The sequence below is a fragment of the Bison bison genome, unplaced genomic scaffold, assembly GCF_000754665.1.
Source record: "Bison bison bison isolate TAMUID 2011002044 unplaced genomic scaffold, Bison_UMD1.0 scf7180017864105, whole genome shotgun sequence".
In the NCBI taxonomy this organism is placed as follows: Eukaryota; Metazoa; Chordata; class Mammalia; order Artiodactyla; family Bovidae; genus Bison; species Bison bison.
Genome location: NW_011494677.1, coordinates 9,247,757 through 9,260,413, shown reverse-complemented (window position 1 = coordinate 9,260,413; position 12,657 = coordinate 9,247,757). Strand labels below are relative to the sequence as shown.

At 44.7% G+C, this 12,657-nt stretch overlaps 1 protein-coding gene across 2 annotated transcripts in view; it reads right to left on the bottom strand.

The window, feature by feature from the left end:
- Positions 1-2,423: 2,423 nt before the first annotated feature.
- PPP1R3B (protein phosphatase 1, regulatory subunit 3B) overlaps positions 2,424-12,657 on the bottom strand; it is a 12,284-nt gene continuing 2,050 nt past the window's right edge. For both annotated transcript variants that reach the window (XM_010838822.1, XM_010838824.1), the window contains exon 2: positions 2,424-7,320. In XM_010838822.1, coding sequence (XP_010837124.1) covers positions 6,438-7,320 — 883 coding nt within the window. In that variant the 3' untranslated portion in view covers positions 2,424-6,437. The remainder of the gene's footprint in view (positions 7,321-12,657) is intronic.

Genomic DNA, 12,657 nt, shown 5'->3' with positions numbered 1-12,657 from the left:
TTGCATTTGGCGTCGAGGCCCAGGGTCCTGGATCATTGTTGTCTTTGGCTCCAAAGAAGACTGAGTATTAGGCATCCTCTTCCTACCTTGTCTCAACTCAAGTCTGGCACTGGGTCTGATACTGGGAAAGTGTCTGGGGAGTGTCACCTACCGGAGAACCCCTTGTGGACGAAGACCTCTGTTGAGATTACTTGTTTCCTCTCCAGGAATGGGTGATGTCACAGGGGAAGAAATGAGGGTTAGGGGGTCCTGGGCCACAGGTGGAAGGCAGTGTGGGCTCCGAATCCTTAGATGAGTGGGTAGATGGGGCCCATTGGTGGTTTCCTACGATCAATCACACCCTGCTGTCCAGCTAGGCCCTAGGATACCCAAATCTTTTAATGTTGACCTTCATGCTTCCACGTGGTCAATGGTCCTTGCCATATGCCCCTTGTGTTCAGGGCCTTCCCTGGCTGTCCAGTGGCTAGGACTCTGCGGTTCCACTGCAGGAAGGGCATGGGTTCGATCCCTGGTCAGAGAACTAAGATCCTGTAAGCCACGGGGTGCAGCCAAAAAAAAAAAAAAAAGATGCAGGTGTTCATGCCTCCCCAGGGAATCACATCTTTCTAGCACGAGGAACGTCTTTTCAGAATTTTAGTCTCGGTTCCATGAGAGAGGCTCCAGTTTTGGGGGACAGTTCTTGGAAAAAGAAAAAGAGACTCTCATGTGCAGTCCACTCAGCTTTGTCACCAACCGGCTCTGTGACTCTTGGGAACACACCAAGGGCCTTTGTCTCTTAATCCATAAAAAGAGCTCCCAGATAGCCCTTCCAGCGTGAACACTGATGGTTTTCCGACCACACCGTCGTCTGGAATGCTCTTGTTCCTGTGATCCTCACGAAGAATGCAAAGTGTACATGGCACTTCTTACAAGTTTATATTTAGAAGCATTTTAAAAGCAAACATGTTGGCCAACTCTAAGAAGTACTCAGGGCACTGCCAGAGCCCCTGGTTACCTTATTCCTGCTAAAAATACTCAGAACCCCTTCAGTAGAGCAGTTGACAGGGGGCGGCAGGGTCAAGGCCAGGCGCCAGGCTTACCCACTACTGATACCCTGGCAGTACCAGTTTCCATGGCTCCTAGAGGACTCACCTAAAACATGACTGTCTCATACAGGGTTGAGTAGAAATAGTGCCTAGATGACCTCCCTGGTGGCACAATGGGTAAGAACCCGCCTACCAATGCAGGGGACACAGGTTTGATCCCTGGTCCGGGAAGATGCCACTGAGCAACTAAGTTCATGTTTCCCAACTACTGAAGCCTGCTTGCCTGGGGCCCAGTCTCCACAAAAGAAGCCACTGCAGTGAGAAGCCCGTATTCTGCAACTAGAGAGTAGCCCCGGATCACTGCAATTAGAGAAGCCCGCAGGCAGCAACGTGGACCCTGCATCCGGTACAGCCGAAACTGAAGGTAAAAATAAAAAAGAAACAGTACCTAGAAATGGCCTTGCCCATGAGCAACAAATATTCCATTGAATTATTCACAGAGCTGGATATTTGCTATTCTGGGGATGTTGCTCTAGAAAACTGGTTTGGCTTTTTTTTTTTTTTTTCTTTCCTTGTTTCTTTTTACTCTAGATATCTCCTGAATGTCCATCTCACAAATGAGAATTATGTAATGATTATGAAAACCACATTGTATCTCAAGTCAACATTCATAAAAACAAGTGTTCTTTTTTCCCCTTATTTCTGGAAAGCCAAAACGTGGGCAGTGTTTGCCAGGCTTGAGAAAGACGGTTACGCTTGTAGCTCGCTTTGGGCACTTATTGACCAGGTGCTAAGACTGAAAATACTCTTTCTACGGCAGAAACACCACTGCCTTTCCCCTGTAGCTGAGACTGATTGGCAGGAAACATCTGGCAGCAGTTGACCTCGCCTGCATCCCATCTTCTGAACTTTGAAATAAAACATCTCTGAACTCTTACTTAGGGTGAATGTCCTGCACCCCTTGGAGGCAGGGCCCCACTAGGAGCTGTGTGGTTTGCTGGTTGCAAAGTCTGTCTGATTAAACAGTTCCAAGTTATGATAGCTGCTTATTAGTTTTCCCACTGTTGCATACATTAAACCAAAAATACTCTTCAAGAGCAAGTGAGAGGGTAGGAAGAGATCTACCCTGAGATCATTAAAAACGATTTATAACAACTCAGGCCCCTGTTCCTCTTCCCTGGCAATCACTTTCTTAGTTGTAATCAGCCTTGGCTGCTTTAACAGCTTAAAAAGCAATTACTCCTTTCTCTGCATCTTCCAGCTTTTCAGCTTAGCCACTGATTGTGTCCTAGCCCTTTTGGAAACTGGCTTTCTATATGTGGAAACACACTGATTGAAAATGTTCCTCCCCAACCTCTGACTGTAAGAGAGTCAGTTTTAAAATAGGACACTTTCCATTTTGGGTTTTCTACCTTTATTACATTTTTGCATTTGAGATCCAAACAAACCACTCTCTTATACTACACACAAGGCATCCATTCTTGTGATTTTTAAAGTGCATTTCCCCTTTTTGTACAAAAATATGTATTAAAAAAAAAAAAAAACCTGTGGAACTTTCTCGACAAGGCACTTTTAGGCATGAAAATGAAGTTGAGTCTCCGGTTCTACATTCACATAGAAGTAAGAGCAGACTGCCACCACCACAGCTGTGTTCTTGGAGTCCTCACAGGTCCAGCCGACTTTAGAAACTGATAAACAAGACTAAAAGCATCCACAGTTTTACAACTTGCGCTCCAATGCTTTACAACCCTAACAAGGAAAAGCTGCCCGTCCGCACGGCTGTCTGTCCCTCCCCGTTCAGATGTGTCCCACTTCAGGAAGTGAAGATACGCTGGCAAAGTGTCTTCAGATGACCTGAGAGATCCCACTGTAAGTATAACATCTTAGCCCCAATGTCCGTGGTCATTTCAGGAAAGACGAGGACGTCAGGACCTCCCAGGGCAGAAGCCATGGTGCTTTCTCTAGCAAATCACATCCTGTCAAGGGCTTTGACGGAAGGATACTGAAGTTTTCACTCACTGTCCATTAAGAGGGAAACCCTAGCCCACGGCTCTTCTGAAAAGTGAGCCAATACTTTTGGGGGGTTTGTACACATATGTATATATAGAGAGAAGTCATTTAGTATCCCAGTGACTACAAGTAATGCTTGTTTTTAAAAATGTCAAATAATAAGCAAAGATCAAAACCCCAAAACATTCTTTTAGCAGTTTAAAATTTACATCTTTAGAAAAAACATTGAAAGAATAATGTTTTGCCACCGTTCAATCTTAGAAAATACACTCTACCCTGACTCTGAAATCATTTTAATCTCTGGAGAACTACGTAACTTCACTGTTTTTCACCTGTAACAAGAACACTTGAAGAAAAAAACAAACAGTCTTGCCCAAATGCTGCCATCTTCCAAGAAACACTGAAAGCTTATTGTATAAAATCTATCTTTAGAGCACCTAGTTTATTTATTGCACCTAATTTGCAAACGCTCCCCAGGACATATGGGGGAATAAATGTGAAACAGAAATGAAGCTGCCTCCCCGCCCCTGGACAGCTGCACCACTGGCAGAAGGCTGGTCCTTTGGGGGGGCGGTGGCGGGGGCGAGTTGGGAAGGGGCCACTTGTCATTATAACCAAGAGAGTCAGACCTACAGGTCAGGCTACAGTCATGTCTCCAGATAAGAAACCTGTCCCTTTCTGAAGTGTGTGGACATATTACTGCTGGTGAGTTAGGAACCGAGGAGAGAGCCCCTGGGAGCAGGTCCTAAGGCCAGCTGTTGGTATCCTGGGAGAGAACTGGCCCCAAAGCAGACAGCATGCATGTGCTAAATCACTTCAGTAGTGTCCAACTTTTTATGACTCTATGGACGGCAGCCCGCCAAGCTCCTCTGTCTGTGGGATTCTCCAGGCAAGAACACTGGAGTGGGTTGCCATGATCTCCTCCAGTGAATCTTCCCAACCCAGGGCTCAAACTTGTCTTAAGTTTTCTGCATTAGCAGGTGGGTTCCTCACCACTAGCACCATGTTGGAAGCCCAAAAGGAGACTGACTGGTGAAGAGGAGATAGTGCTCTTCAGAGGCCAAAACCTCACTGCCTGACAATGCTGCTGGGGAGCCAGGGCAGTCACTCGCTTTAGTCAGAGAAGGGTCTTTCTTTGCCAGCAGGTAAGGACTTGCCCGGTGGGGTGAGCAACCCAGGTGCACTGGTGAGGGGGTTTGCAACCAGTGCCCCCAGCACAAAAGCTGGGGTGAGCTGGGAGGAAAGAAGGGTAGGGGGAGGGTTTGTGGTTGTTTTGAAAGAGATACTTATCACTGAATTACCATATTTCAAATTTTGACACGGGAATGCCTTCAGATCACAATGACTGAAAACCATACAGAAGTCACTTGGGGCATTTTTCTTACTAACAGAGAACGATCTAGTCATAAGGAAATGACAGCACACTTTGTACCTTTCATAAACTACAGGAGGGAGGGGACTTCTTAAAGCAAAATAAATTCATGACCCGTATAAAATTAGGTTTGCTTCCAAATGGTGTAGATTTACACTCTTGTATAACAATTCTGATCACCAGATTTATAATATAGAGAATCTTGTCTGTGTACTGGATGTAAGACATGCTTACATAAAACCTAGTTCTGCCCAATGTCAGCATAAGAAAAAAATGTGATTGTCCCTTAAATTTTATTAGCATGTAATCCCCCAGCATTGGCCATGGGGGAGAGACATAAAAAATTAAGCACTACGTTGCAGACTAATCACAGCCGGTGTCAGGGATAAGAACTCTATGGAACACCACTTAAGAGCATTTTAAAAAATCAAAACATTTTAATGTTCAAAAAGAAAAGAAAAAAAAAAAAAACCCAACCACAAAACTCTAGGAGCCAAGACACTCGAGATCTGCTCAATGCTGATTTACAAAAGCCACAGAAACCAGGAGATCTCTTCCAACTGATCTGGAGAATGCAAGCAAAAGAAGGCTCTTTGCGTGCAGAGTCCAAGGTCTGTGTCCCCAGATCTAGGGAGTGGGGTATCCCGTCTCCTGCCTCCCCTTAGGAAGACCTCGCTTTAGTAAGATCAGGCAGAAGAAAAACGAGGCGGTCCTTTAATTAAGTTCTGAAAATAAAAACAAAACCCAAACCTTCTACAAATACACATATAAAAGTACTTCTTAAACACTCCCAAGTACCAATGAATCTTGCCCAAGAAAAATCACAGGATTTGGGGATCCATTGGATGAGGAAAGTCCCAGGAATCTCACAACAGTGTGAACCAACAGACTTTTAATGTTTTAGTCCAATGTGGTTAAGAACAATGAGTCTATGATACTTCAGAGTTGGCAAACAGTAAAAATCAAATCTGAGAACTTGATGAGGTTTTTCTCCCCATCCCTTTCCACACCCACACACCATAAATAAGAACTACCAAATCAAAGTCCGTGGGGGCTGGTAAAGTGTTGTTTACAATGTGGATGTTGTAAATCAGAGTCAAAATACAACCAAATGTTTTCTGGAGGTGTGGAGGATATATTGAATCTGCAAATCCAAACGTCCCAAACATGGCGTAAATGATGACTCTCCAGGAAAAGAGATTCTAAAATCCTTTTGTGAAGAAAGAGACACGGGCAAGCCAGCTGAGCAAGTTACAACAAGTCTTGTAACCAAGCTGTCCGGTGACTCAGGGTAAGAGCGAGGGCTTAGAAAGCTCCCCCAAAGCCAAGAGGAGAAGCTAAGCGTCCCGTTCATGCCTGTCCTGCTGGCATCAGCCTAGTGCACCATTGGTGACACCGCCCAGGAGCCAGCTGACTTCCCATTGCTGGTGTGTCGTTCTCTGCTGGGCTGTCAAAACAGGGTCAGAAAGAGGAAATGCCCGTCTCCATCACAAGTTGATCGGCCTGCATCATCTTTTCCTGAACAGCAGCTGAACTGTGGAAGAAAACCAAGTGCACAAAAAATGCAGAGATAAAGTGTAAAGCCCATGCAACAGGTGAGAAGGCCCCGGCTGGGTGGTGAAGACCCCCCAGAAGAGGGGCCACGGGGAGGACCGAGGGCTTGCCAGGGGACTGACTTCCCACACCCAAGAGGAGAGGGACTCCTTATCACTGAGCCAACATCCTCTGGCCTAGCCAGGGCTGCCCACAAGCCTGGGTCCCGTCCAGACCCTTTCCAGCATCATCCTGCTCAGACAGACCGTCATTGCCAAACGGACCAGCACAGTCATATCCTCCAAGCGTGAACCCAGTTCTGTGATCAAAACCTGGCTGTCTTGGCTGATTGAAGGAGAAAAGTGACTAGGATCCTTTACTTTCAAAACTGTGTATGATGGCAGTTCAGCTCTTCTCCGGGCTTCCCTCTCCATCTCAGGACGACTGCAGCTCAGCTCATCCGCACCCACTGAGCCCGGCTCCATCCCAGGCTGTCACTAGTAGTATGGCCCAAGCTTCTCGTATCCTAAATAACTAGGCCACTCCGGAAACAGACCGTAGGAACACCGAGGGCTTCCAAACTGGTCAAAGGCTATTTCAAAATCTGGTCCGTTTGGCGGCTGGGCTGTTCCCTGGGTAGACTGCAGCTCCGCCCGGATGATCCTATAGTTTTTGCCTTTGTTGCTGTCCCAGTACGTCTGTCCATTGCACTCATAGCACACGGCGAACTCCATCCTCTCGTAAGACTGAATTTTCTCAGGCAAGCTGACGTCAAAGGAGAACGTGTCCTTGTCTGAACCCGCGTACGTGTCCTTCACGTACCAACAGGGAAAGTCTGTGAAGCTCTTCCAGGTGTCAAAGGTCATCCGGACTTTCACCGTCTTCTCGAACGCGAGGTTCTGCACCTTCACAGTGCCTGCAATGGACCTGTCCTTCAGAACGCAGTTCTCCAGGCACACGTGGTCGGTCTGAAGCCGATTTCTGAAGTCCAGGTAGTCCGCTGATGGCTGCGAGAAATCCAGCACAAAGCTCTCGCTCTCCGCTGTTGTCAGGCTCACGATGCTGTCCAGGAGCTCGGTGATGTTCAGCGGAATATCTAACGGGTCATCGAACTCGGAGAACACTTTGACCATCGTCAGGGCCAGCCCCTGGTTGTCGGCGAAGGACACCCGCTTCTTCACCTTTTTCTCCTGGACCGTCGGGGCCACCGTCCCACTGGCTTCATTCTTGCCACTCAGCTGAATACAAGGCCTGAGAGGTTTGCTTGGCTTTGGGGCAATCTGGAAGGCAAACCGCTCTCTGCGCAAGGAGGGGGCCATGCAGCTGTACCTGTACTCGATGTCCACGGCCATCACGGGGCTAGAGGAACACGCTAGAACCCTGGCCAAGAGGAAAGACAGAAACAGAAAGGAGGTCAGACAGACATTCAGATTCATCCTTCCAACAGGGACTGGCAAGCTGCGTTTGCCTTCATCTCCGCCCACGTGGCCACAGCTCATTGTTAACTCAAGGGTGGTCCAGTGTGACCGTGGTTTCAGGGGAGATTAAAAGCGTATAAGTGGAGGGTGGGCAGGGGGAGAGGCCCAAGGTTAAAACCAAAGAAGTATGGAACCACTGGTCTTAAAACCAGTTCATGGGATTCCCTGTCAGGACTTCTTGAGGCCTTCAGTGCACTGATGATTGTGGGGAATAATGAAAAGCGCATGCTGTTTGTGGAGTTTCCAAAACTTATTCCTAATGAGGGAAGCCTCCATTTTTTGTGGAGCACCTTGCTGAACACAGTTTGGTAAATCCTGCTTTCATCCAATAAAAAGAAATTAATTCCTCCCACAAATACTGATTGTCGTTTGCTATGTGCCAGGCATGATGCCAGACCCTAGATTCAGTAGTGAAGACAGACCCCAACCTGTCTTCATTCAATGTACAATAGATTTTTATATTCTAGTATGTTTTTTTAAAAGTGCCAGAAATTTAGTATTTTTAAACTTTTCATATCAGTGAATAATTTTTTTTTCTACAGTGAAAACAGCCTCTGTAAGAATAAAAAGCAAAGAGAATCATGCTAAAGATTACATGAATCTGACTTCATAAAAACCATGTTTTTTCTATAAGGGAATAAAGTAAGTAAAACTAAAAAAAAAAAAAACAAGACAAACTGGGGAAATATTTTCCAAAAAGCATGGCAGCAAAGTGTTAATACCTTAATATATAAAGAGATTTTATAAAATAATAACAAAGTCAAATATTCCATGTAGAAAAATGAGCAAAGAGCACAAATAGAAAATTCATAGAAGAAATTTAAAAGTGGCTTATAAATATGCAAAATGTCAAAACTATAAATAATTTAAGAAATTTAGATTAGAAAATAGTGCCTGTTTTTACCTAATGAGTTAGGAAAGAATTTCAAAAGATAGTACAAATATCTGTATTAGTCCAAATGGCACAAAATTTCTAAATCTTATATTTTCAGATTCTTATATCACATACAAGTGTTAAACTTAAGGGAATAATTTAAAATGCATGAAGATTAATGTATTAAATTGTTCAATGCAACATTAAGTGGAGGGAGAAATGTGAGAAAATAAACTGACCAATAACAGGTAGCCGATTAAATCAAATATACTATATTCATGTGATACAATTTTATATCATCATTAAAATCATTATTTGTAAAAAATATTTAAAAGGCATAAAAATTCATAATATAAGATTAATGTAAAACATGGATTTCCTTGATGGCTAAGTTTGTAAAGAATCCACCTGCAATGTAGGAGACCCTGGTTTGATTCTGAGGTCAGAAAGATCTGCTAGAAAAGGGATAGGCTACCCACTCTAGTATTCTTGGGCTTCCCTTATGGCTTAGCTGGTAAAGAATCCATCTGCAATGCAGGGGACCTGGGTTTGGTCCCTGGGTTGGGAAGATAACCTGGAGAAGGGAAAGGCTACCCACTTCAGTATTCTGGCCTGGTGAATTCTATACAGTCCAGTCTGTACAATCTATACAATCAAGTCTATACTATACAGTCCATGGGGTCACAAAGAGTCGAACATGTCTGAGTGACTTTCACTTTCACTGTCAATGTAAAAAATGGAGAAGATAAAATTATACAGAAAGACTAGACTTGTAGGGCAAAATTATTACATATATGCACAGAATAAAGACTAGAGATATACTTAAAACTGCCAAAATATCAAGGTGATGGGATTTCAGGAAATTTCTGTTTTCCTGATTTGTACTGTCTTATCTTTTCTAAAATAATAGAACTTCTCTAACCAAGTAAAAAGAATGAATATAGTAAAACATCTCAGATATCTTAAGATTTGCCAAAATTCACCCAACACTATTGTCACACTAGAGCCAAGCTATTTGAATTTCTATTTACCATGGCAAATTGATATCCTGATTTGACAGTTCCAAAGGGCTAACTGAAGAAGTCAGTGATGAAATCTGGATTAAAATCTTTGGTCTGAGAATCACAGAACACAGGATCTGGATTAGTTGCCAATCACATCTTCCTGCATGGCAAAGGCTCTAGTGTGGCAACAGTGTGTGGTGGTATGTTGGGGTACCAACTCTCAGGCCTCCCCTCATCTCCCCTCCATGGGGGTTGCTGTGCTGTGGATTGATGATGGTAGTTCAGGAGAAAGACTGGCAAAATGTTGCTCATCTTCTGACAAGAGTGGAGATCATTGGTCTCACATACAATACCAGACCCATAAATAATATCTGCTCTTCAGCTTGATTTTGATGATCAAATATATAAAGAAAAATGAGAAAGTATGAAGACATATTGGGTTTGATCCCATTTTCCAAAACAAACAAAAACAGCACTTCCTCGGGATGCAGGAATCACTTAGTAATGACCAAGTGGAGAAACCCACACGTTCAGAGACAAAACAATAAACACAAGTACCTGTATTAGTCTAAAATGGCCCAACCTTTCTAAATGTTTTTATCTTAATTTATAGCCAGAAAGTAGCCATCAAGATGCATTTTAAAGGATATCTGTGTTACTGTTTCTCCTCTAACACAGTGAAACAAGTGAAAATTTTAGGAGCAAATTGGCTATTATATTTGTTTACACCCATGCAATTGTTCTGGAAAGGCAAGTTCTGACTGAACTGGGCAAGACAGCTTTAAAAAAAAAAATGTCAGTGGGGGGTTCACTAAGGGGTTCAATGTAAAACAAACAAACACCAAAAAACCCTATGCCTAAAAAGTAATTCAATTTTTCTTTTCCTCTGTTCATTGCAAAACTCTGTTAGAATGCATTGGAATCATTCAGTTCTACTTTTAACACAGGTAGCTTTTGTTTTTTGAATGAATTGTTAATTAAAAATAACCAAACAGCAGGCAAAGCCACATATCCCAGCCCTTCCTCCTCTGCCCACCCCTGACAACCTGGGTATGAACTAAGGGAGGAAGGGTTCCTCCTCGGCCACAGCAGCTTCCTCCTGGCCTGAGTCAGCACAAGGTCAACTGCAGGCTCTCTACGTGCTTTCCCGCACCACCTTAAAACAGATCATTAGAAAATGATTGGGGAGCTCTCAAAATATTTTGGAAACAGAATTCTGACACAAGCAGATCAGCAAAAGCAATTGCACACTTGCTGCTGCTGCTGCTAAGTCGCTTCGGTCGTGTTCGACTCTGTGCGACCCCATAGACAGCAGCCCCCCAGGCTCCCCCGTCCCTGGGATTCTCCAGGCAAGAACACTGGAGTGGGTTGCCATTTCCTTCTTCAATGCATGAAAGTGAAGTCGTCAAAGTGAAGTCGCTCAGTCGTGTCTGACTCTTAGCGACCCCATGGACTGTAGCCTACCAGGCTCCTCTGTCCATGGGATTTTCCAGGCAAGAGTACTGGAGTGGGGTGCCATTGCCTTCTCCTGCACACTTGCAGTCAACTGCAATTGCTCTCAAGTTCTAACCCCGCCAGTTGGAGAGGCTTAGTTGAAAGCCTTGGTAAAGTTTCAGTATTTGGACCCAGAGGTATAAATGTACCCCTGGGATCCCTTTTATCACCGAGCTTTAAGAACAGGGGGTTGGGGGGTTAAGGAGGTAAGGCTGGAGTCAGAGCCAGACTCCACTGGCACGGTGGACTGGAACTAAACAAACAATTCCACTGGCACTTTCCAGAGTGGAATTGGTTGTGTGACTTTCTCCATGAAAGGCAAAAGGAAGGTGAACCACCTGGGGGCCCAGGTGTTCCTCTTGGGCTCCGGCCCAGAATCCCTTCACTTTTTCAGTGTCGCCAGTGCTGGAGGGGAGGTCACTAACCCCTGTGGCCTCAACAGAGGGTGCAGTCTGACTCTTGGCTCCCTTGTCTGTCCTCACAGGTAGATTCTAGTTTTTATTCACCAGATCATTCTCCAAGAACTGGTGCACCAAAGTGCTGGTTTGGTGTAAGCCTTCCTGATCTTCTGCTCAGAAACTCCCTGATGGACCCTGACCACGATGACCAACACCCAGACACACTCCTGTCACTGGAGACACGCAAGGTAATCAGAGCTTCCTAAGTTCCTGAAAGGCAGGCACCTGGATAGGTGCTTTAATCCTTAAATGGCATGAAAATGATCAGTTCCAACACAGGATGCGTTGGGCTGTACTCACGCCCTCTCTTATGAGAGACTCTTTGGGAGCTCTGCCCTTTCCCTCGCCCAAGCCAGGTAATATGAGTCACCAAGGTTGGTCAGGGAAAAAAAAACCAGAAGGAGATGTGGACACACAACTGAACCAGCAGAGATGACATCGGACCTGGATACCAGTTCTTTGCAGGACAAGGTCACGAGACTGTGAGTAGCTGTTACTCAGACCAGCAGGGATTCTCAAAACTTTTGCTTCCAAATAGATGCCTAGGAGATCAGTCTTGCCCCATGAGAGACTGGACGTGTCTAAGGGTACATTTCAGTGTTTCTGGTCAAAAAGAGGACAAACCCTAACACTCCATGCAAATCAGAAAGAACATGGAGAGTTTTGCATAAAAGTTTTCCCTGTTCCACTAGTAACAAACAACACACCCTCTCAAGACAGCTGGCAAGGGTTACGTGTAATGGTGATTCTTCTCTAAAATCTATCAACTTGTACAGAAAATAACCCTATAACCTTCACAGTTTCAAGCAGCTGAACTACTGACTCTCTGGCTGTGCCTTTTATAGAAGGCAAATCTTTTTCTTTTGTATTGAGGCCAACACATTGCCTCCCCCATTCTCTTGCACTCTGATAAGAAAAGACAGAAATATCAGACGCACCAATAACTCACCAGGAACACTGAAGCTACGTTGTGAAGGTAAGCGTTGACAACCAAGTTACCAGGTATAATTTTTGTTTTAAAGATGTGGCCACCTACGCCTTTGGCATTTCTCTATTTGCTCCCAAAAGGTTTGGCTGCCATAGTGTGAACAAAGTTGGCATCTTTCCCATGGTACTCTGACCATGGGGCTGTTATTCGCAGCCCTAGATGCCACTTGGACTCCTCTATTCTGTCACCGCCATCCAAAGCATCTCTGAGATAAATATCTGTGGATGAGGTTGCATGTTATAGGAAAGAGATAAGTTAAAATGGCACAGTGTTTGCATCTAGAAGTGTCCAATATGAAATACAGCACACTGGCCTAGGAATGCCTACACGTTGCTGTGGCTATGCTATGCTAAGTCACTTCAGTCATGTCTGACTCTGTGCGACCCCATAGACGGCAGCCCACCAGGCTCCCCCGTCCCTG